Source organism: Natator depressus, chromosome 8, assembly GCF_965152275.1.
Source record: "Natator depressus isolate rNatDep1 chromosome 8, rNatDep2.hap1, whole genome shotgun sequence".
In the NCBI taxonomy this organism is placed as follows: Eukaryota; Metazoa; Chordata; order Testudines; family Cheloniidae; genus Natator; species Natator depressus.
In genome coordinates, this window is record NC_134241.1 from 29,241,777 (window position 1) to 29,261,656 (window position 19,880).

At 41.9% G+C, this 19,880-nt stretch overlaps 1 protein-coding gene across 1 annotated transcript in view; it reads right to left on the reverse strand.

The window, feature by feature from the left end:
• Nucleotides 1-3,927: 3,927 nt before the first annotated feature.
• Nucleotides 3,928-19,880, reverse strand: part of SLIT3 (slit guidance ligand 3) — a 790,143-nt gene continuing 774,190 nt past the window's right edge. The window contains exons 33-36 of the mRNA XM_074960679.1: nt 11,474-11,628; nt 9,934-10,219; nt 7,201-7,409; nt 3,928-5,591 (exon numbers count right to left, since the gene is read on the reverse strand). Coding sequence (XP_074816780.1) covers nt 5,353-5,591; nt 7,201-7,409; nt 9,934-10,219; nt 11,474-11,628 — 889 coding nt within the window. The 3' untranslated portion in view covers nt 3,928-5,352. The remainder of the gene's footprint in view (nt 5,592-7,200; nt 7,410-9,933; nt 10,220-11,473; nt 11,629-19,880) is intronic.

Consider the following 19,880-nt stretch of genomic DNA (forward strand, 5'->3'; position numbering starts at 1 on the left):
AACCCATTTTGAGGACTCAACTTGCATTAATAAGTGTTGTTGTGGTCCGTAAATGCTCAACACCATATATGGGTGGTTGTGCTCATGCCCACTATATTCTTTGCATGCTCTAACCACTAGAGGAAGGCAAAGCCACTTCTTGCAATTTTTTACATGATTACTACAATGAGAAAATGTGCAGGACAGTAGAAACTGGGAGATGCAGGCCAGATTCTGTAGAAGAGGCTCTCCTTGGAGTTGCCCCCTAATCATTCTATGTGATGTAGGGGCTCCATGGAAAAAGTAGTACATCTGTAAGCAAACATTGGATCAGGATCTGCGAATGGGTGGTAATATTTTACTATATTCTTAATGTGTTGTACAGCACCCTGGGCACACGTGTGTGGGGGGGGGGGAGGGAGAGGAACTATAAAAACGATTGGTTAGCTGCATTTGTTCACTCAGGGTTTGTAGGGCTCATATGACGTTTTGTATTTTGAATGTGTTTTAAGTTTCACAGCAGAACTCTGCTGTCTTACAACACTTGCTTGATGTGTGTGAATGGTCTGTGCCTTCTGCTACAGCAATAACAGTACTTATTTTTGTTAGCCGGCAGCCAAGAACAGATGACTTAAGCCACACTGCTTGCCTAGCATGGCTGTTTTCTTAAATGCGCGCTTTCAGTGCTGGTCTTTTAACCCACTTCTTTTGGGCTCATCTGTGCTGTTGCTTTGACTTCAAGACTGGGAAGTAGGGTTAACAAAAGAATACTGGGATGTCAGTGTCTAGGACAGACTGATCAGAAAACGGGAGAGAATGTCCCCTAGATAACACCACAAAAGTGTTTCAAAAGAATCAGCTTTCAAAAGCTCTGATTCACAGATTTGGGTTCTTTTGACCTTGCCCTGTCTTGGTTGATCTCACTGGCTTTCCTACCCTGTGTTATCATAAACACCACATTATGGTTCAACCAGTTTCTATTTCAATCATATCTCTCATTGTTTGGAAAATCCTGAAGATTATTTGGTGATTTAGGGCCACTTTGTACTCTCTGCAATCAGGCTACAGGGATCCAGAGCATTCCAACCTTGGGTGGTCCAGGTGTGAGCAGTACCACCTCCATAGCAACATATCCCTGCCTTCCTTCCCCACCACAGAAGGGTCTTAGTGGGAGTCAGGGTCTGTGTGGAGAGGGCATGGGGCCAGGGAGACATCACTCACTGTCATCTCATAGACTTTTCATGAGTAATCTTACACTGCTCCACTTTTTCCCTCTGTACCACTGAACTCCCTCTTCGCTGGTGAATCCCGACAGCAAAGGCTCATACTGACAGGGTGCTGGAAGGAGCAGAGGTGCAGAGACTGTGCCAGGGTGACTTCATGTCTCTGGATTCATGAAAATCTCTAGCAGCTGCTGGTTTTTGTGGCAGACCCTCTGTGCACAAGGGTGGGGAGAAGGGGCAATCTTGAGTAAGTCCTGTGAGTGCTACCATAATGTAAATGTTACTACTATGGCTTCTTCAGTGGGGCAAATGCAGCCCCTTTACGCCCAAAGAAAGAATGTGATGGAAACTCCAAGAGGAAAAATTTTTCCAGATCTTCTTATGCATTGGAGTTGCCTGTACAGGAAGTTATGTTGTCACTGTGACCAAAGTTGTGTATGTTCTCATTGCAATACTTTGGCTACCTCACTGGTACAAGAGACATGAAGTGGCCAGACGATGATACCCAATATACACAGTTGAAAGAAATAATCTGCATCACACCACAGGATATGTTATAATCTTCCATAACCCAACACTTTATTTAAAAATTACATCACAATGAGAGTCTGTTAATAAAATACACTAATTCACACCAGTCTGCATTGCCTTCTTACTTGGTTTTTTCTTTTTTTTAGGGTTAGCATCTTTCTTCACTTTATTAAAAACTTGATATTTTTTAACATTAACTACTGCATTGTACCTACAGTAGCTGATATCTACCGTAACAGGCAGGTTACAGAGGAAACTTACACAGCTAATTAACACTTCAGTTAAACTGATATTTTTGGCACCATTAAGTTTTTTTAATTAAACCAAGCAAACTACTTCCATATTAAGCCAGTAAAATCACTGATCTGAAACATGGCAGTGATTGTCACGCAACTGCTGTCTAGAAATGTGTAAAAAATGCTTCTTTTGGTTTAAAAAATAGGAATTCTGAGTTATTTGAATGTCACAGCACTTGACTGTGATTACAGAACAGGGCCAGCCCCATTGCACTGTAGCTATTATCATTTTGCTGTGAAGTTTTGGTTAACACGTCAATCTGGGATTCATTTAAGCGTCCGTTGATGGCTTTTTTGCCTTTGGTAACAGTCACAATTTAAAAACCTGTCAGAAGATTGGGGTGGGGGAAAGAAGGAAACATTATTTTCTCTCAGTCATGCTGCTGTTTGGATGAAACCATTGGCTACAATTTCAGTTAAGTTTTCGGGGAAAGCAATGCCACACAACGTTTTGGCGGTTTACTAGCAGCCAATGATCCATCTTACTAATGAGACTTTAAAACATTAAGAGTGCGGAAGCATTGCGATTCACTGGTCAAGTCTTAATTTCTCTTCCCTGAAATGATGGCTAACTGCATCTATGAAAATGCACTGAGAAAGAATGTATCAATAATAGAAGATTTGTACCAGGGCCATGTTTATACAAGCATGTGCAGTTAGATGCTTTTGCACATTTTTAGCATCTACAGATTGGGGGGCAGGGAGGATTTTTTTTTTTAAACTTTATAAACTCCAGCTGCTTCTAGCGTCACATATTATCACTCAGAATGAAATGAAACCTATGCTATATATAACTGTTTTTTTTCTGGCTCCTGAACTGTACTATTTCAATCAAGTTTTGGCACATTAACTCGTGATTGTTTTATGTTTCACTGATTGCAGGCTCTATTGTACTAGTATTTATTCTGAAAGACTTCTATTGTATCACTCACTTCCCTCCTGCCCAAATTACTCTGGGAAACAAAAAGGAATGCTGACTACACTGTTATGAATAAAAAGGGTTTTAATTAGAATAAAGCCTATAAGCATCTTAGGGCTGCTGGTTCCAAAAAAGGACAAAGATTTACATTGTAACTGCGATAGTGTCTGTTTTTTTTTCCTGAGGGGAATGTAAATTTGTACTGGCTATGACAGGAATCTGTTTCATGCTCTTTTTTTTTTTTTTTTTTTAAAAAAAGCCTCATTCAGGCAAAAGCACTAATTTATTTTATTTTTTTTTTTTTTAATAAAACTGATGAGCTCTCTTTCTGCCCCTGCTCTTAAAGGGCCTGATCTTTTCCATTGACTTCAATGGGCATTGGGTCAGGCCAAAACTGCAGGGCATAAGCTGTGTCTTAGCTGTTTCTCACAAACATACTCATTGAAGAAAGGACCACTGTATTCAGTACCCTTACAGGGAGAAAGAGAAATTACTTGAGGAAACAATGGAACAGTAATTGACAGGAATTAATTCATGGTAATAGAACACTTCAAGGCTTGTGTAATGTAATCAATGTCCCTAACAGGTAACCCTGGCAAAACCCCCGACACACTAAGGGTAAAAATATCACCTCTCAGATTCACACTGAGAATTTGTCATCTACACCAGTGGTTCTCCAAGCTGGTCCGTCACTTGTTCAGAGAAAGCCCCTGGCGCGCCGGACCGGTTTGTTTACCTGCCGCATCCGCAGGTTCGGCCAATCGCGGCTCCCACTGGCTGCAGTTTGCTGCTCCAGGCCCATGGGGGCTGCGGGAAGGGCGGCCAGTATGTCCCTTGGCCCATGCCGCTTCCTGCAGCCCCCATTGGCCTGGAGTGGCGAATCGCGGCCAGTGGGAGCCGCGATCGGCCAAACCTGTGGACGTGGCAGGTAAACAAACCGGTCCGGCGCGCCAGGGGCTTTCCCTGAACAAGCGGCGGACCGTCTTTGAGAACCACTGATCTACACGAATCTCTACTGCGTACTCAGAGTTTATTCTGCACACACAGCTCCTGTTAAAGTCAACGGGAGTCCTGCAGGAGGAACAAATGCAGAATATACAACAGTGCAAGCGAAAACGTTTTTAGCGTGGATTAGTCAATCTATGTAGTGAAAAGTGAGAGCAAAACTATATGGAGATATCAAGAGTCTCCTTAACAGATGAAATCTCTGTTAAGGTGGGACAGACAGCAGACCTATAGGAATTCCACGTGCATATTGTGCAACTTACACTAATTTGAGAAGTAGCAGGTGGAGAAGCAGCATGTTGGCCATTTACCATAGAGTGTGCATTAATAGGCAAATGTGGCAAGGAGTAAAATTTTGGCTGAAATAAATGAAAGTAGGAATAAAGTACAATATATTAGCAAGGTAAATTCTGGTTCTTGGGATATTTTCACTCTCTTTTAAAATGGATTTATACATGAACTTTGAAAGCTGCAGTGTCTAGGTTTGCCAAACTTCATTGTAGTGTATTCCCCACATTTCATATACAAAAAAGAACTCAAGGCTGAGAGCAGTGAGGCATAAACCTGGGAAATAACACAGGAAGTGTAAGTTGAAATAGTTAGTATGTTGCTTAATTGGAGTTACTTAGCACTTATTTTTGCCTTTTTGGACAAAAACTTCCCAAAATGTGTTTCCCACATTCTCTCCCCCACTTCCTTTTGGATAGAGTTGTCTGTGCTATAGAGATACCGTCGCTCAAGTATATACTGGGAAAACAGATAAAAATATAAAATACAAAACAAAAATGCATTACACTATTATAATATTTGAGTAATGGAGTCAATGTCAGACCGATGCACTTTTTGGGGAACTGATTCAAGAGTATCAAGCTGAGCCACTGTACAGAAACCAAACACAAACTAGCATTGTTAGGCAAGGGTAAGAATTGAGAGGGAGACATTTTCAGGGTGCACAGATAGAAGAGATGGCAGTCAGATGTGAGAATGTGCTTTCCTGTTGTACCCACCAGAACCTCGGAAAATATTTTTTTCAGTCTGTATCTATCGTTTTGTGGCAGGTCCTTGAAATATCTTCACATTTGGCCATCGTGCATGCTTATAAACTTACCCCATTTCTCCTTTTGTTAGGCTATGATTTCTTTATTTTTTAAAAACATTTTAAATTTTTTTAACAACTGTTAAAAAAGTTTTATGGTAAAAATAACTCACTATATGATACATATACCCGAAATGGTGTGATACTTTATATAATAAAAGATGAAAATATTCACTTTCCATAATAAAAATAAGTTCTATTTTTTGTTTATTTTACAATATACTTAATATTCTTTTCTTCTTCTTCTTCTTCACACTGAAAGTAAATAGGTCCGATTAAAGTGGCAAGAGACTGGAGAATGCCTTATAAGCATTTTGAGCAGCCGCATTCCACATGCCTCTCCAGTTCTTCCATGAAGGAGGATCCATCCACACACTGAAAGATGTATTTCCGCCTTTTGCTCCGGAGGGGAACGCAACACTGCCCATTACTGCAACTGCCACGACATTCCATCTGGGGAACTTTGGAGGCAGTGACACACGAGCTGTAGCCATGCTGCTTATGGATCACTTCTCGGACAATCTCCCCCTGGCAAAGATTCTCTGTTAAGACAATGGAGAGTGCAGAGATAGGTTTGTAGAAGATTATAATTTAGAGATGCTCCCTCATAAGGGACAGTATTATGAACATAGGATTTTGGAGATGTGCCCTAAAGGCATGGCTGTGCACAGCAGTTCACCAGAGACGCTCCCCAGTTTGTGTTATTAAAGTTTTATTCCTTTCTCATTCACTGGCTTGTTACTTAATGAATCCCAAGATCGTTAGAGAGAGGAAGGATGGGGAAGGTGATAATTATCTTGTAACCCCCTCCCCACCAAACAGCCCTGTGCATGTACTGACATTTATTTTATTAAAGGCAAACAACAGTGCACTGGGTCTCCATTCTCCACTGCTTTGTACCAGGTGTAAAATGCTATCAGGACAGACTAGAACTCTCTTTATGCAGGTATGTATTTATACAAGGCCATGTAGAATCAGGCCTGTTGCCTTCAACAGAACTGGAGATGCTTTAACAAACCATAGTTATTTAAGCTTCCAGAACCCTTTAAAGTATATATTATCCCCATATTAGATGGAAAATGGAAAAAATATATTAATAGTAAGACCATTATTCGCCATGGGAATGGTTTAATGGCATGAGACTCACATTTGAAACACTTAAGCTCCCGAGAGCCACAGGTACAGATCTCGGTAAGGCTGATCTGTCCTTACATCCTTTCAGATGAGATATATGGAGTTCCATGCAGCTTACTCTGTGTAGGTCTTTAGAGGAGGCTCTCAAACCCAACATTCAGCCTACTCTGTATGAACTTTAATAATCTGGGGTTTGCCCAAGTATACTTGGCAACATTTCCTGTCCTAACCTATTGTGCAGTCACTGTGCAGCAGTCAGATGCATGGAATTGGCAAAGACTGTGATCCTTTCAGATGAAAGCTGCTACCTAAATAAAACATTATGGGCCAAACTGTTGCTTTTGCAGGGGAACAAAGGAAGGACTAGAAGACGGAGTTATAACTTTCTTAGTTTCTAATAGGCCATTTCATTTGGGGGCAAAACAGGTGTGGAACAGACAGGGGGCTTGGCCTCCCCAAAAGACCAATAGGAATATAGGAAAAGCTAAGAATTCTCCATGAGATTCCATTTCAAACTTGTACAGCTCAGGAGAGGGAAGGAATGAGGTCAACTCACATTAATCATCCTACACAGCATGGTTCCTAAAGGAGCAGTGCTTCCTGGGAATTTTGCCTTTGCCTTTCTGAACTTCCCCATCGGGGATGTGTTTCAGTGTTCTGGGGGGAATTTTCATCCCTACTAATGCAGTGAGGACAATCCTTATAGTGTATGAAGGGAAAGATGCCACAGAAAAGCACCCACATCCCAAGCCTTCTCCACTTAGACGTCCCACTCAGAAACCACAGAGCTACAAACCTCCAGGATTCAGGAGGAACAGAGCTATTACCATAGATCTACCTTTTCCATGTGTTCAGACATCTTCTGGCCAGCTCGTGTGTGGTTTCCCTCTCCTCCTCCTTCAATAGCTCTGAAGGGGCCATTGTCCCATTAATAAGAGTTAAATGGAGGAAGAGTGAAGACAAATGTGAATAGAAATGACAGCAAAGCAGCATCCCAGGCACTGTAGCCAGGCATACCTTTGTCGCAGTGTTCTCCGCTATAGTTAGGGTCACATTCGCAGTATGGCTCCCCATGTTCTGAAATTTTACACTGTCCATGGTTGCATTTCATAATTCTGCAGGGGTTTGAGGAGTCATTCTTCCTGTCACAGTATATGCCCATATAACCCTCTGAGCACTTACATGTGTAAGCAAAGTTGACAGCCATGCATTTACCATGGATACACCTGAGAAAGAAGAAAAGTTTAGAGCTGGCTTATGCTTGTGGGGTTTGAATTAGGGCAGGAAGAGACCTCAAATTTTCCAGGAATGTTTACTTTGGATGTGTTAGCTCCCATTCAATTTCTGGCCAATATTCTAAAGTAAAGAAGTTCAGTGCCAGGCATGCTGGCAGAAACTGCAAGTGAATATTGGATAATATTCACAGAAAGCAAATTCTGAACTTAGTGATCATGAAATGTTCTCATGGGAAACTTGAGAAAGGGTTAGGCTCATTCAATCACAGATCAAACAATACAATTTATCCAAACAAAATAGCTCAGATTCAGAGTATCAATACTTGAAAGAAACTGCTTGTGAACAATCCACATGTCAAAGCGTACTTGGAAAAATTATTCTACAGATTACATCACATGATGAATAAATGCGAGGAAAATTGTTATCTGTCTGTGGAATTTGTGGACAAAAAAGAAGCTAAATTACTCCGAAAAACTTGACTCAGTTCTAGTTTAATGGTTTCATGATTCAAGAGTCCTGCAGTGGGATTTGGTATTTCTGGAAAGGTGGTGCATGATAAGGAAGTGCAATAGATCCCCCTATTCAGTGGGTAGATGAAGACTCAGATTGTGGAAGCAGGAGATGAAAGGGGGCATCTTTATGGGGGGAGATGCCATCCAGCAGTACAAACATTTCATAGATACAAAGCTCTCGCTTACATAAATTTTCCCCGTTTGTTATTTTTACTCCTGGAATTTTAAATTATTTCCCATTTAAAAAAAAGTTTATTTTAACCCTTGCCAGTTTCATGTGTGTGCAAAATAGGCAAAAATAAATAACAAGAAATAATAAAAGCAACAATGAGGTCAGGATACAGAAAAAAAGGGTAATTAAGTGGAGTCACATTATTTAAAAAAAGGCATTTTCAACAACACTAAACTAACTGCTGCTCCTCGATCAGTAACCCTTGTTACTCCGCCCCCACCCCCGTCTCCTCCTCAGTTTTGTATTATCACATCTCCACTTAGATTGTACACTCTTTAGTGTACTTGTGGCACCTTAGATGCATCCAATGAAGTGAGCTGTAGCTCACGAAAGCTTATGCTCAAATAAATTGGTTAGTCTCTAAGGTGCCACAAGTACTCCTTTTCTTTTTGCGAATACAGACTAACACGGCTGTTACTCTGAAACCACTCTTTAGTGTGGAGATCATGTCTGTCTGTATGGCACCTACCACTCTTTTGGACACCCAGGGTGAAACAAACCTTCACCATTTAAACAACTGCAAGTCCCTCTTTCTTCCCTTGCCCAGCCATCCTGGCTATTTGCTGATTTTGAAAACTCAGGGGACTGCTTGTGCATCCTCATTGGTGAAATACAATTACAAAAGGCTAGTTTAAATAAAAATAAAATCAGTATTTCAGCATTGTTTAGGGTTAGGGTCATATATCCAGATCTGTCTCTTATTTTACTCTACCTAGTTTTACTAAGGCTTACAACTTAAAGGGTTTCAATCCTGTGAGGTGCTAGGCATACTCAGATCTCCAGCATTGAGGGAGCTCAATACCTGCAGGATTGTGCCCAGAAGCTAATTTAAAATGGTTGCTGTGCCAAGTGAAATTCCTGTTCACTGCAGTCAGTCACACGGATAATTACAGATTGGGTCACTCTGCCTGTCAAAACCATGTGTTTGCAATATCCCTTTCCCACAGATTCTCCAACAGCTTACCATGGGAGTAGCTTCTAATACAAAAGTATTTCCATCTGTTTGAGATAAGACACAGGGCTACATAGACCATTGGTCTGTGCTAGTTTGTCTATTTGTGTTCCTGTCAGGAAATTAATGTATCTATCCAGTGCTCTGACATGAATGTGCACTTTGTTTCTTTGAATTATAAATACTTCACGCATAAGCCCGTTCCCTGAGACTATACACTATTCCTTACTCTACTGCTGTTTCTCAGATGTTCTACTCCAAAGGGAACTCTTAAGGACAGCTGAGTTTTGGGGGATTCTGAACGAGTTTAAGTTGGAATACATAGTTCTAAGAACAACATTTATGGCCTTTAGAGAGTTAGACTCTGAACATCATGTCCAGCACATGCTGTAATGGGCACTTTCTTTTGGATGTGGATGCATCAAAAAAATGTGCACCATCCCCCTACAGAAAACTCATCCCTGGGTAACGATATGCAATCAGTGGATCAAATGCAATGTGTGTGATTGATGTGGGGTTTATGTATGCAATGTGGGGCTGTGTATTTTGGCAGGCACATTCACTGCTGAAAATGTGGCTCTTGATATAAATGCCTCAACTTCCCCTGAACTGGAGAACAGATCTATGGCCTGCCAGCATTCTAAACAAGAAGTGGTTGATGTAAATTTTCAGAGGTGAAGAGGCCTCAGAACTCCTAATGGCTTCAGTGGGAGTTGTGGGTATTCAGCACCTCTGAAAATGAAGCCTGGCTCTGCAAGATAAAAAGTTAAATGTCAGTTCATTGAAGAGAGCATTCCCATCAGCACCAACGACCTTACTTGTTACTAAGGCAGGGGTCTCCAATTTCCTGGTCACACAGTGGGCCTGTCCAGCCTGGGTGACACTCACAGATAACACTTGTCTTCTCTATGGACCGGCAGATGCCATGCTTGCAGATGTTACAGGATTTGCATCCAGGAAGGACTCCTAATGACTGCTGGGGTAGATCCTTAAAGTCCTGCAGCTCGTTATTAATGCGGACGTCATGGATACATCCATGAAAGCCGTTTGACATCCTATCTGTGCCCTGGCGCAATGAAGATAGCCCAGTAGATGTTGGGATCCCTTCAGATAAAACAAAATATAAAGATTATCTTGCATTCACAATAATACTGGAATAAACTATAATGGCTAGCACCTTCCCTTTGAGCATCCCAAAGCCCTGCATAAACACTAATCTAGACAGGCATAAAATAGCTATTCATATTGGACGGGACACTGTGATTAACACTTGGGACATTTAGTGAGTATAACTGGGCACATCCTTGGTTTTACATTGCACTTAAAACATGATCCTTATAGAATCTTCATGGAAGTAACATCACATTAGTCCTTTGAATTTATAAAGCTCTCAGTCAAATGTTTACGTTTTCAATTATAAAAGGACAGAATTTCGCAATATGTCTAGAGAGGAGCGATGTTTAGCAGAGCTATGTTAGGAAGACATTGAGCTTGCAAAAGGAAGTAGTCAGAAGCCAAGACTACTTTAATGCTCCCCCATTATATGCTTATGCACTACAAAAGTCTAATTACATGATCTTTTTATGCTTATTTCCATAGGACATACTATTTATGTTGGGTGGTTCGGGGAGATGGTCTCATAGGACATACTATTTATGTTGGGTGGTTCAGGGGAGATGGTCTCATAGGACATACTATTTATGTTGGGTGGTTCAGGGGAAATGTTCTCATAGCTCTGTTGCCAGATCATCTCTGCTGCATGAGGCTCTTTAATCTCTGACATTCTTAATATGAGCCAATTGTTAAGGTTCAGCTCTGGCCAAAACAAGATTATCCAGTTTTCAGATTTGTGAGGATAATAATTCAGCGGCCATGTAGAAAAGGGATTATTAAAAGGGATTATTCACAAAAGGCCTGATCCAGCACACAGTGAAGCCAAAGGGAATTTTTATCATCAGCTTCAGTGGTTTTTGGATCAGGCCCAATGGCCCTTAGGGATCTATTATAAACCTGCAGCCATTTGTGCTTGGTTTTAATCTAGCTAATTTGGAAAAACCATGGCTGAGGAGGAGATGCTCCCTATCCAATCCAAGTTCTGCCATCCCTGTCACTGCAATATCTCCATGCATCCCTTCATGGCTTCACAGACTGTTGAATTAACGGGGCTATTAACATCTCGTCAGACCATAACACTGGAATGTCTTATTTTTTAAATCTCTTAATGTCTTTATTCCAGGCAAATCATTTTCATAGCAGTAACATGATCTGCTGGGAGATGCCAGCTGTATTATTAGCTGAAGAAACTTTTGGAAAATTGTCAAGGACTCAGCTATTCTTGCGAAGAGTGACTGAACATACCTCCAATGTAGAGCGGGGTGTTGATGCTGACTGTGGGTTGTTTCTGCAGTTTGCCAAGACTCTTGGGGGTTCCTTTATCCACAACCAAGTTCAGTGTTTGGTTCAGCATAACCAATTCCACACTGTGAAACTGCCCATCATTTATTGTTTCCACACTAAAGGAGAAAACAAAGAAGGAAGATAATCAGAAGGAGCTTAGCTGTGACTTTCTTGCTTCTGTTACAGGCAATCACCCACTTCTATCCTTGGAAAGAAAATGGCACACGGTTGGCTGCTTTGTGATCAGTTGTCTTTTTTATAATAAGCACTTTGCTAAGGGTAAAGAACTTAAAAGGTGCAATTTCAGACCTGCGTCAACTCTCATGTAATCAATACATAAACAGATTCAACTCTTAAGACACTTGTTAGTTATTGGGGAGGTTGGGAAGATTAGAAACAATTTGTGGGAATAATCAATTAACATGACATGAAAATGAACTCCATATTTGTTGTTTTACACCTACAGATATTTTTATATGTGAATAGAGTTTCAAATAAGTTAGGCACACAATCTCTCCAATAATTGCACATGCTAAATGTCAGTTTGGATCACTTGTACAACACACAAAATTACCTGTTCTTCACATGCAGTCAGAGCAATTACACAGAAATTAGAAGCACAATTGTGCACCTAAGGTTTTCTGAACTCTAGCCCACTCGATACATTGGAATAAATTTAATCCTTAGAGCAACTTAAACTCTCAGCCCTGTAAATTGCACACTGCAGTGCCATGAAACAATATGGAAATTTCATTCTACTCCAAAGTGCAGAGAAAAGAGAGGGAGGTAGGAGAGGGATGCAATGGATACACAAGGGATTAACTGCTCTTTGACAAATGAGTGGGTTTTTCAAAGTGCACTCATAGTGATGGAAGTCAACAGATTTTTCCACTGATGCAAATTTAACGAAACATTATAGTCTCTCTTCATTGTACACATGTGAACTTTAATACATAATGAGATACTAATAGCAATGGCTACAGCAGGTGTTAAATAATGTGCTACGTAAGCTACCCATGCACTCAGCTTTGCCAGTGAATATCATTCTTGACCTGCTGCAAGCCCTGTCCAGTGCCAGGCCTCTCTTGAATAGACTCCCCAGTTGTGTGGTGGTTCTGCCAGGAAAGCATGGGGGCAAAAAGATGTTGTGTGGAAAAGAAGAATTCCAAGATGTTGCTTAGTCTAGAAAACTAATTTGGAGTTGCTGGACAAAACATGGTGACAGATGAATAGAAGTGCATCAACTCATTTATTCTCAGTCAACTGAAACATATGCCCAGCTTCATATAGCTGATTAAGTTAAAAGTATTTAGGGGCCAACCCTGAGTCACTGATGTCTATGGAAATTTTGGCCTTTAAGACGAGACATTTAGAAACAAGATACCCAAAGGCAGGGGTGAAAATAAGTCGAGTGACTTACCGGTACGCTGGGGCCAGCTCTGGCCCCTGGAATGGGCAGGGCTTAGGGCAGAAGGGGCAGGGCTGAGGGGGTCAGAGCCAGCCCCAGCCCACCCTGTAAGGTAAGTGCCCCCCCATCTTTCTCCTCCTCCCCCACCTCTCCGGGGTAGCAGCAGCAGCCCAGGACTCTGGGGGTTATTTAAAGGGCCCGGGGCTCCCCTGCTTCTACTGCCTCGGTCCTTTAATTAGCCACCGGACCCCTGGGGAAGCGGCGGGGCTCCGGCGGCTATTTAAAGGACCGGGGCGGCAGAGGCAGCTGGAGCCCCCGCTACCCCAGGGCTTTGGGGGCTATTTAAAGGGCTTGTGGCTCCCCTGCTTCTACTGCCCCAGTCCTTTAAATAGCCCCCGGAGCCCTGGAGTAGCGGCGGCGGGGCTCCAGTGGCTATTTAAAGGGCCAGGGCGGTAGAAGCAGGGGAGCCCCAGGTCCTTTTAATAGCCGCCGGAGCCCCGCAGCCACTACCCCAGGGCTCCAGCAGCGGGGCTCTGGAGGCAATTTAAAGGGCCTGGTGCTCCAGTCACTGCTGGGAGCCCCAAGCCCTTCAAATTGACCCCTGGGGAAGCCGTGCTGCCCCAGTACGGTGCACTGGCTTTGCCGGTATGCCGTACCGGGGTGTACCGGCTTACTTTCACCTCTGCCCAAAGGAGGAAATGACCAAAATTGACTTGTTCATGGAATAGTTACAATTCTACAACAGCTACAATAGACCTGGTATAACTGATCATATGCAAGCAGGATTAGGCAGAAGCCACCAATATGGAGACTTCTGAAGAACACCAGGGCGCACAGAGAAGTGGCATTGCTGACTCAGTAGGTAACACTCTGAGAAAGGACTGAACCAATGCCCCAACACAGTGTTGGAGGTCTTGTACTGGGAAGGCCTTCCGGATGAAAGAGGACATGAGCACTTTTGGTTTTTAAAGGTCATGTGAAATTTTATGGAAGTATGAGGTGCTTAGATACTATGGCACCATATAAGAAACCAGACAGACATACAGTGGATTCCTGTTAAAATGTTGTAAAAGTACTTCTTCTGCAGAACAATTCCCACAGAAATGATGCTTATGGAACTTTGTGAACTTGCATTACTAGTGAGTCCTTGCTGTACATTCTTAGGATGGAGAGAGGACTCTGGGGAGGCAGGTATTGGTAGTTTGCACTTGGTGCTGCTGTAGTTCTCTCTGAGACCTAGAAGTGTTCCTTAGGGAAAAGAGACCTCACACCACACAGAGGGCTAAAACTTATTTAGCTGCATTCCTGAAAGATTTGATAGAACAGATTAAACCAGTTTCCTGGACAAATTCCATCTGGTCATATTTTACCAATTGAAATTCCCTCTGCAGTGTCAGTTGGACAGAGTGGTGTTGACATATTGCTATAAACTGCTGCTTAGATGTTCTTGTGTGCTATCTAATATCTGCCAAATTCCACCGAGGAGATGGCTGTGTTTCAGTGGTGGATTAAATGACCCCTATATATCCCATAACAACCTCACAGGAGTATTCTGAGGCTTAATTCATATTTATAAGCATTTTGAGATTCTCAGAGCAAAGATGTTATACAAATGCAAAGGCATATTTTTAATTGTTAAGCTCTGTAGATAAGTCAATGAGAAAGGAAGAAGAATAGGCAAAAATATTTGCTCTGAAGCATGTGCGTTGAGGAGCAAGGATGAATAGCTGTTTAACAAGCAACCCCTGTCCTAGTAGGATTGATCTCTGAAGATGAAACAAGACCACATTCTTATCTGAAGAAGCCCAAGCTGCGACTATGTGGCAGAGGACAACATTATCACATTTGGCAGTGCTAGTTCTTATTTGGGCCAGGACTTCACAGACATTAATCATTAACTCCTCCACAGCATATGGTTTTCCAGATTAGGTCTTAAGTGCTTTGATTAACAGGCAAATGGAGGCCCATGTGTCCCGTTGATGGCATCTAAGCTTCAACCCCTAATTCTTCACTATTTTTAGTGTACTCAGAGCTAACATTTTAACTCCAGTGGGGAACTAGAGGTAGGGAGGGCTTCTCTGGTGCCATTCTGAAGCTGTAAGTGGTTGTTGTCAAATTCTAACCTTTCTCCTTTAACCCACGAAAGAAAAATATTTCACTCCCAAACTTTGCGAAACAGAAAATCATTTGTTGCCCTTGCCAACCATTTCAGTTTTATGAAGCTGAAAAAGTCAAAACAACCTGAGCACACATTTTTTTTTAAAATAAATGCTCATACTCAAGGAAGGGGCCAAATGCTAACACCCAAAGGAAAAGGGGCTCTGAGAAAACTGAGATAGTGGATAAATCAAAGCATTTGTTGTTGTTGCTGTTGACAGAAGAGACTTTTAAAAAGCTTTAGATTCCGAGAGAGACACACACAGAGTAAGGGTGAGGGGGAAGTGCTACGTGAATTCTTCCTTACAGCTTAGTGTGCCATTCGGCCTCTAGGAGACTCAGCAATCGTCTTAGACAGTTGGAGACAGTGGCTTGGCGAGAGATAAAGGGAAGAAAGCCACAGATGCTGAACAGTGCATTGTAACTGGGCTCAGCACAAACTTGCTGTGCTCTACTTTTTTCATGGGGCTTCTTCCCGACCCGGCTCTCTGTGAGGTTTTTATTAAAATGCTAATTGAATTCTTTTTGGTGATCCGGTGGTTTTACAGCTTATCCACCTGAAACAGCCGTCTGTATATAACTACCTATCTGAGTCAGGGATTTGTTGCCTTTTATTGGTATTTTCATTCTACAAAGCTACAGTGCCAGAGGCACTTTAGCTTTTAAACCTGCCATGTTGACACTGGCAATGATGCGACAAACATGAGCGGTGGTGTTAAGATAGAAACAGTAAGGTGTAACCATTTTATGCATCTGCAATGCCCAGAGGCAAGAACTCAGAAAAGGCAGCTATGTTCACTGTGACAGGTTTCAGAGTGGTAGCCGTGTTAGTCTGTATCAGCAAAAACAACGAGGAGTCCTTGTGGCACCTTAGAGAGTAAGAAATTTATTTGGGCATAAGCTTCCATGGGCTAGAACCCACTTCATCAGATATACATCTGATGAAGTGGGTTCTGGGTTCTAGCCCACGGAAGCTTATGCCCAAATAAATCTGTTAGTCCCTAAGGTGCCACAAGGACTCCTCGTTGTTTATGTTCACTGTGATGCACAATGTACTCTAAAAGTCTACCACTAGATGGAGATGCAACATCACAGAAAGGATTGTCAAGTTTGAGAAACCATCCATCGATATTATTCTTCCAAATCCTCCCTCCACACCAGAATGTTAACAGCTTGATACACAAATGAATATTGCATTAGGTTATAAAGTCAGGATACACAGCTACAAAAATTAAAACATTAGAGGATGGAGCTGAGGGTTTGTTTTGGCTTGTTAGAATTTATTGACTAAAATAAGCTTTACAAAATAAGCTTTTGTAAAGTTACACACCTGCTGGCTGAGATTACACAGTTTGTCCCTTTTTGCAAATGCTTTTGTGATAACGTGATTAAACCATAATCACTTATCTGAACAAATGTGGAGGGAGTTGAGTCAGGGTAAAACACGAGCTGGATCAGAACCAACTCTGGTTTTGGAGTAAAAAACCAAGTGCTAGCTCTTGAGATTTTCCAGCCGATTAAAAACCAGTCCTGAACTTTTCATCTTGGGCAGCTTCCAATGGAACAATTACAATATTGTGGGCCTTTACGATAGAATAGCCTAAGTTTATAATAGATACTTATTAAATAAAGGAAGGAAATATTTTAAATGTAAACATCTGAAGGATGAGCAAGGGTTGCCATGATTTTGATTTTACAGAACAACTTGCCCAAAAGTAAACAGTAGAAAGAGCCTACACACCAGTTTTATATCCAAAATGTGGGAACTGCTGCACCAACTGTTACAAACAGTCTGTAAAGGACCCCATGTTGGTCACTGACAGTTCACTGATTTTTACTACAGTAATTAAGATTTATACAAAACCTTCACCCTGAAGCATTTTACAAAATGTTACATGGAGGAACCATTTCACCTACCATCTAAATGCAGCCATTTCTAGCTCTTTGCCCACAGGCATATCAAGCAACAGAGTAGAAGAGGAAGTGAGAAATTATCCCATTGAAACTGCAGGGGAGAATTCATTAGGCAAAGTCTTTAAATAATGTTCTGAGGACATCAGTAAGTCAGCCAGAGGTTATGGGTCTATTACAGCAGTGGGTGGGTGAGGTTCTAGATGATCACGATGGTCCCTTCTGGCTTTAAAGTCTCTGAGTCTATGAGACAGTAATGACCTAGATGCAATCTTACTCTTGCCAAAAGTGCCATGGGAACACTAACAGTCCAAGAGCTGTGATTCTTGGTTTTACTAGTTTTCTTCCAACAGTGCAGTACCCTTGCACACCAGGCAGAGGCATTAGTTCAGCACTGACGTAAAGAAAAGAGTGGCACCTACAGAATCACCACCACCACTTCACCCTGCATCTAGATATTAGTGGGAGGTCTCCTCTCCAGTTACTTATTGGTCCTGGCTCTGTTTAGCTTATAAGATCTGATAAATCACATCTTCAAGTTTTATAGCTATGGGTTCTGATGTTCCTTCAGATCTGCTAACTCTCCCATTTTCCTTGGAAGATTCCTGCTTTCAGGTATCCTGTCCTGGGTGCTTGTTTGGGTGCTTGAATTTTGTGGGAAACCTACTCCCACATACTCCTAGTCTCTGTGGTCTCAGCAAGGTTGAACCTATGGCTGAATCAACCTACCTGAGACCATACAGACTAGTAGAGAACCTTACCACCATTTTCCAACCTCAGAGCTATGACAATTTACTCCAGCCAAAGATCTGCCCCACAGATATGAGCAAAGCTAGGTCCAACACCAATTGCTGCATTACCTTTTGGTGACTCCCCCAAGTGGATATTTTGTCCTGGATGGAAAACTGGTTGAAACGTCAGGAGTAATGGCAGTGTTCATATACATATCTGGGTATAGCACCTTTGACTCCCTCTGTATGTGAGGCTGGTGGCTTTCAGAGTGTGAATTGTGCTGATGGCAGCAATAGCATAGCAGGGCCTGGAGGTGGCCTCTACAGTCCCAGCTTGCCAGAAGTTGGTCTTGTCTGTCTGATACAGAAACCCCAGAGACAGACAGACAAAAGTGACTCTCTTTGAAAGGCCCAGGAGCCTGACTGAGGCTCTGTGGGACATTGCTAGAAGTAATCACTTATATGACGATGGTGCTCAAACCCAGGGCCCTATTGTGCTGGACACTTTACAAACAAAAGACAGCCCTGAAGAACGTACGCTCAAAACCAGAAACAGATGAAGGGGATGGGATACAACATACAAGCCAACGGAGTATGGTGAAGAATTTTGTTAGTTAAATGATAACAGGAAAATGCACTGAAATAAAAGCCATGTAAAAAGAATTTCCTCCCTTCTATATTTCCTCTCTCCCCCACACTCTGCTGTCTGAGCCCCTCAGGCCCCACTCCTCAGTGGCTGTCAGAGATTGAGAGAGGAACCACCACAATTTTGTCAGCAAATAAAAATACTTTTTCAACCACACCCCAGCATTTAAGTTAATTTTGTAACAGGATTATTTAAGTGCCTTTGGCTGTAGCAGAGCAACTGATACTGTGCAGGAGATGGAATAGAGGTAAGAAATAAAAACAGCTTTTACTAAAAATACAAAACACGTAAATGAGGTAATACATAGCCACCAACGATGCAAATTAGGGTATGTATTCATTAGCAGAAGTCTCCACATTTCCAGATCTTCCATTTAAACAACTCCATGCCTCATTTAGACTACAGCACTATGCAAAAGTGAAGCTGTGAGTGACTGCCGGGGTGAAGCAATGGAAAAGGCTAAAGTGAGGGAATCGTTAAAGTGCAGAACAAAAGAAAGCAACGTGAAATTACTCTTCAATAGAATCTAATAATCTCAGAGCAGAGCAAGACAAATTCTGGAAGAGGTGTGCCAAGGTGAAGAAATATCATTTGGGGTCTGCAATGAGGTATGGTGGGGCAGGAACAGGGAGCTCCATCTCTGACAGCTTTGTACCTCTGCTGAGTTTTACTTGCAGTTCTCGCCCATTCTTAATTCCAATTATAATTTAAATTAGCCCCTGAGCTAAAATAAACTTTAAAGTTCCTCACGGCAATAAAAGCAAAATGAATGAATCAGAGTAGCATTTGTAGTTCTGTCACTTGTAGTACTAACATTATCTGAAGCCAAATTAAAATTGATATTATACATGAAAATTTATGTGAATGAAACGCAGGATCAGAGAAATATAAGTGCAAAAAACCTATCAAATTACTTATAGCCAGCCCCTCGGCCAGTGCAGGATTATTCCCCACAGCATATTTTGTGTTGTTGTGTTCACTCCAGTTTGAAATGACTCTAGTGTCAAGGCTTCGAGTCAGGTCCATAGCCTATCAGATCTCACCACTGATGTCTCAGTTTCCCTTTGCTTTTTTTATCCCATTTTGCCCAGTTACAGTTCCTTGGACCACCCTAAACAATTCCCCTCTCTCCTTGGTGTTTATAACCTTCATATGCTTACAGCTGATTATGGTATGTATCTCCCTTAATGATCATTTGGCCAAGCTGTGCGTATCCAATCTCCACTCATAATTCGATCCCGGCAGCACACCTGCCAACAATGAACGCTATAATGCTACAAACATTTGGAGAGAAAAAACAGACTTTTTATGCTATTGCAAAATGTAATTAACATGCTCTTGACCCCCCTCTCCCAGATTATTAATACAGAAAAGATCCTCATCTGGTGTAAATTGTCCCTGCTTCCACGTCAATGGAGCTATGACATTTTACTCCAGCCAAGGATATGCCCCACAGATGTTAGCAAGACTAGACCCAACATCAATCTCTGCATCACCCCTCAGATGCCTCCCCCA